At 36.2% G+C, this 3946-nt stretch overlaps 1 protein-coding gene across 1 annotated transcript; it reads right to left on the bottom strand.

The window, feature by feature from the left end:
• Positions 1–429: 429 nt before the first annotated feature.
• LOC139465083 (uncharacterized) lies at positions 430–3239 on the bottom strand. Its single transcript, XM_071246780.1, has one exon. It carries the CDS (start codon positions 3214–3216, stop codon positions 2233–2235), a length of 984 nt encoding a protein of 327 aa, XP_071102881.1. The 5' UTR covers positions 3217–3239; the 3' UTR covers positions 430–2232.
• Between the last annotated feature and the right edge of the window lie 707 nt (positions 3240–3946).

The raw sequence follows: 3946 nt of genomic DNA, 5'->3' as shown, positions 1-3946 counted from the left end.
TCTATAATTGGATTTTTTATATCAGTAACGGTCAGAATTAATGGTATCTTGAATTTATTTAAAGATATCTTGAATTGAATTAAAGATATCTTGAATTGAATTAAATATATCTTAAACGAATTAATGATATCTGTAATGCATTTGTGGACATGTATAACTTATGTCAAGATATCTGGAATTTATTTCTAATATATTTATGTACAGTAGGATGGTAATTGTTTAATGATATCTTACATACATTTAGAGATATCACAAACTAATTTGTTGATATCACCGTAACATTTTAAGATATCAGTAATTGTATTATGGATATCAGAAATGAATTTAAGATATCTTTAATTATTTATTTTATATCTTAAAACATTATTGACATCTTCAAATAAAATACCAATATCTTTAAAAAGAATTGAAGATATCTCTAATTCCGTAATAAATGTGAAAACGGCTTGTCATACTATCGTGTCCCAGGATTGTTTGGTCAAGACTCGATTGTTTACATGCGGCCGTCGTATGGGCAGGAATACTGATGTGTATTAGGCAACAAAGGTGTGAGTGACGGGTGCCGGGACGGGTAGAGAAGGACACACTTGCCTTTTTCGCGAACATTTTCAGTGATCCATTCATATTATTTTCACCGCAATTTTACCTTTTACGCTAAATGAATCTGTTTTTGGCAGATAATCGAGACGTTGACAGTATATATTCTTATTTTGAACAGGGAATATACTGTACTAGTACACAAACCGCGGTTATCGCGAGACAACTTACAGTTAAATATGACTTGAGCTACTTAATCCTGATTACATTAGCTTTGACATGAACAGTAGCTATATAGTGCTAAAAACTTTTGCGGAATCTATGAATTCATGAACTCAAAATTAATTGAAACTTTGTACATGTACGAGAGCCTAATAGCTACTTCAACAGACAAATGCCAATACCAACAGGCACATTATCTCCACCTACTGTGATATTCCAATAACTCATAACCAGACAGGACATGAGTGAATCCTTTAAGTCCTAAACTGTAGAAGGGACGTTAAGCTATCCGTCATTAATGATAAGCTGACCGCCGACATTCAGTAATCCTGAAACGGATTCTGTTATACAGCTTTAAACATATGTTTACATAATGGAATTCGGGTGTACGAGATTCCACAATATATGAAAATTCAGTTAAGAAACTATTGATTAATTGGGCATTCTTATGTACGGCCGCAACCATAGCCAAAGGGAATGCTGCTGTGTTGACCTAACCCCTCACGGGGGAGTAGTCTGACAGGTATATTATGATCGATTAGTAATAACGACGGTTGATACCGACCGTCACCTTCTGGACGAAAGCACAAAAAAGTAAATGTATAAGAGTCAAATCATGGTGATGGGGACCTCAATAATGATTATTTATGCATTGACGGAATATGATCCAGCCAGCTGTTGTTAAAATTGTTACCATTACTTTATTCATAGATCAATGCACTAGGTATAGGATTATTTTTATATTAAAAAAAATGGGACGGCTGTTATTATTTTGATGGAAAACAATTCAACCTGAAATACATTGTGGAAACTCTGTTGAGTTTAGCATTGAATGACAATGCGGCGTGTCCTGGTTCTGATTCTGAAAATATATGTAAAACTGTGCAAAATTATGTCTAAAATGAAACGATTCAATGTCACTAAAGTGCCAACTATTCAGTTTCATTTATTTCCCTAAAGTTGTCTGTTTTCATGCCCATACAAGTAATTACAATACTAATTTATATCGATATTACTAGCTCCCATGACGTCTGTAGAAAACCATTTAACTTTAAAAAGCCATTTAAAGTGTGGGACTTGTCCAGTCAGTACATGGATGTAATTAATAGTGATCGGAAGATGAGATTTGCATCGCATACAGCATCCCACCCAAGTGCCAATGGTACATCTGTGCAAGTGCCACAAAAATACACACATAACATGCACACTCGATTCTTTACATGTATTGAAAAAATTAATTATGTTTCAGACTGTTAAAATAACATACCTGCCTGACACAAAAATTGCCTTGTTGCATTGTGTATTTCCTTTTAAGAAATTCAATGAATTAATAGCATTCATTGTAATAAAGCTGTTTGTGTATATCCATAGCACTATCTCCCTTATTCAGCATATCAACTTCTACAAGTCACTTGAAGACGTCAATTATTGTGTATTATGTATACTTAGATGTCTGGCTGTCTTCATCGATAATTAAAATGCATTTGTTGTTTCATATACGCTTTGGTTGCAGGATATGATATCATCCACTACTTCAATAGATTTGTTATTTGATTCCTTTCGGGTTACAAAGGGAAACTGGTCTTTTAACAGGTGACACGGGAGTTTCACTACACATTTCGATGGCACATCTTTTTCCAGTCTGTGATCATATGAATTCGACACACATAGATCGATCTTGTAAGTCAAATCCAGAACCTTACGAGTGTTCCTTGGAGCTGGCAGCATCATCCCCATGAAGGGCCGTTGGATCAAAGGAAACACATCACTCTTGTTGAATTTCTTTTTTGTGGCTCTACAATCTCGGATGAATGAAGGATGTTCAGAATAAAAGAATATATCGAGGAAGGGCCAATTCCAATGCTTATCACCAGCCTTTGGAGACTTTATGTGGTAAAATTTCCAATTTACCTTCCAGCTGGTGTGATGTTCATATTTTGGCCTGAGGGACTGCAGGAATTTCAGCAATAAAGGTTTGTCTTTTTCCCTGACAATAATGTCCATATCGTCATCCCAGGGAATCATGCCATGATGAGAGTAGGAACCGAGTAAAGCTCCTGCATAGAGGAAGTAGGTGATGTTTGAAGGCACGCCTTTACTGAAAGTTTGAATGAGGTCTTTGAATTCCATTTTTTCTTTCAGTGATAATCGATCATAAAATAAAACCTTTGCATTCGTCTCTGGTGATTCCTTATCATCATTAGCATGCTGTGATGTCAAAGGGTAGATCCCAGAATGTTTTCTTCCGAGTAAACAGTCAAAGCTCTTCTTTTTGCTGCTTCCTGTGATATTTCTAGCTACAAACTTAATAATTTCGTTGGCGATGCCTTCAACAATATCTGTGGTGATTTCTCGTTTCGCTCTGTTCGTCTTGGAAAACGAATAAAGAAAGTAAAGATTGCAGCAGAAGAAGAGGAACAGACATACTACTGTTGTTTTCACGGGTGGCACTTTCATACTTGTGTCCTCTGTATGATGTCTATTCGCTGCAAAACGAAATACGACAAATGAATATTATGTTTCGTTAATTTTAATGTTTTTGAAATACATTTCATGAGGAAAATTTTCAAACTGCCATGGAGAAAAGAGCTGACATTGAGAGGGGGAGCGTGAGAGAGAGAGAGAGAGAGAGAGAGAGAGAGAGAGAGAGAGAGACAAGACGCAGATGTATATGTGCGCGAGAGCGTGTCTGACAGTGTTTGTGGAGGGGTGACCTTCCATAAATCAAGACTGACTCCTTATAGGGTTTTGCTATTGTGTATAGCCATTGTCAAACCGTAAGGCGTTTACATAACATAGCTGTCAAGGCAACAGCTTCGGATAGCTGCAGTGCTTTTATTCATATGATAGCCAAGTACGCTTCCACTTCAAGTCAATGTTTTATGGCCATTTTATCAGTAGTACCGCGATATATGTTACAATGCAATCTATTTCCACATCTGTCAACAATATCCAGTACACGGGATATTGCGAGGTGATTACCAAGATTTCAGTGTCACACGACGTGTATTTCAAAATACAATGCTGCATATATATAAACACAAGAACACAAGTAAACGCCAACATAACACTATTGTTCGTGATAATATTGGCTGACAATAGGAATGTACCTCATAGTTAATAGTTGAGTCAATTACGTTCGTCCAAACCGATCCAATGTTCGTTATTTCTGTAATTATTCAAGGGA

Source organism: Haliotis cracherodii, unplaced genomic scaffold (assembly GCF_022045235.1).
Source record: "Haliotis cracherodii isolate W230 unplaced genomic scaffold, xgHalCrac1.p SCAF_1, whole genome shotgun sequence".
Lineage (NCBI taxonomy): Eukaryota > Metazoa > Mollusca > Gastropoda > Lepetellida > Haliotidae > Haliotis > Haliotis cracherodii.
The sequence above is the reverse complement of the archived record's forward strand: the minus strand, read 5'-3'. Positions and strand labels throughout refer to the sequence as shown.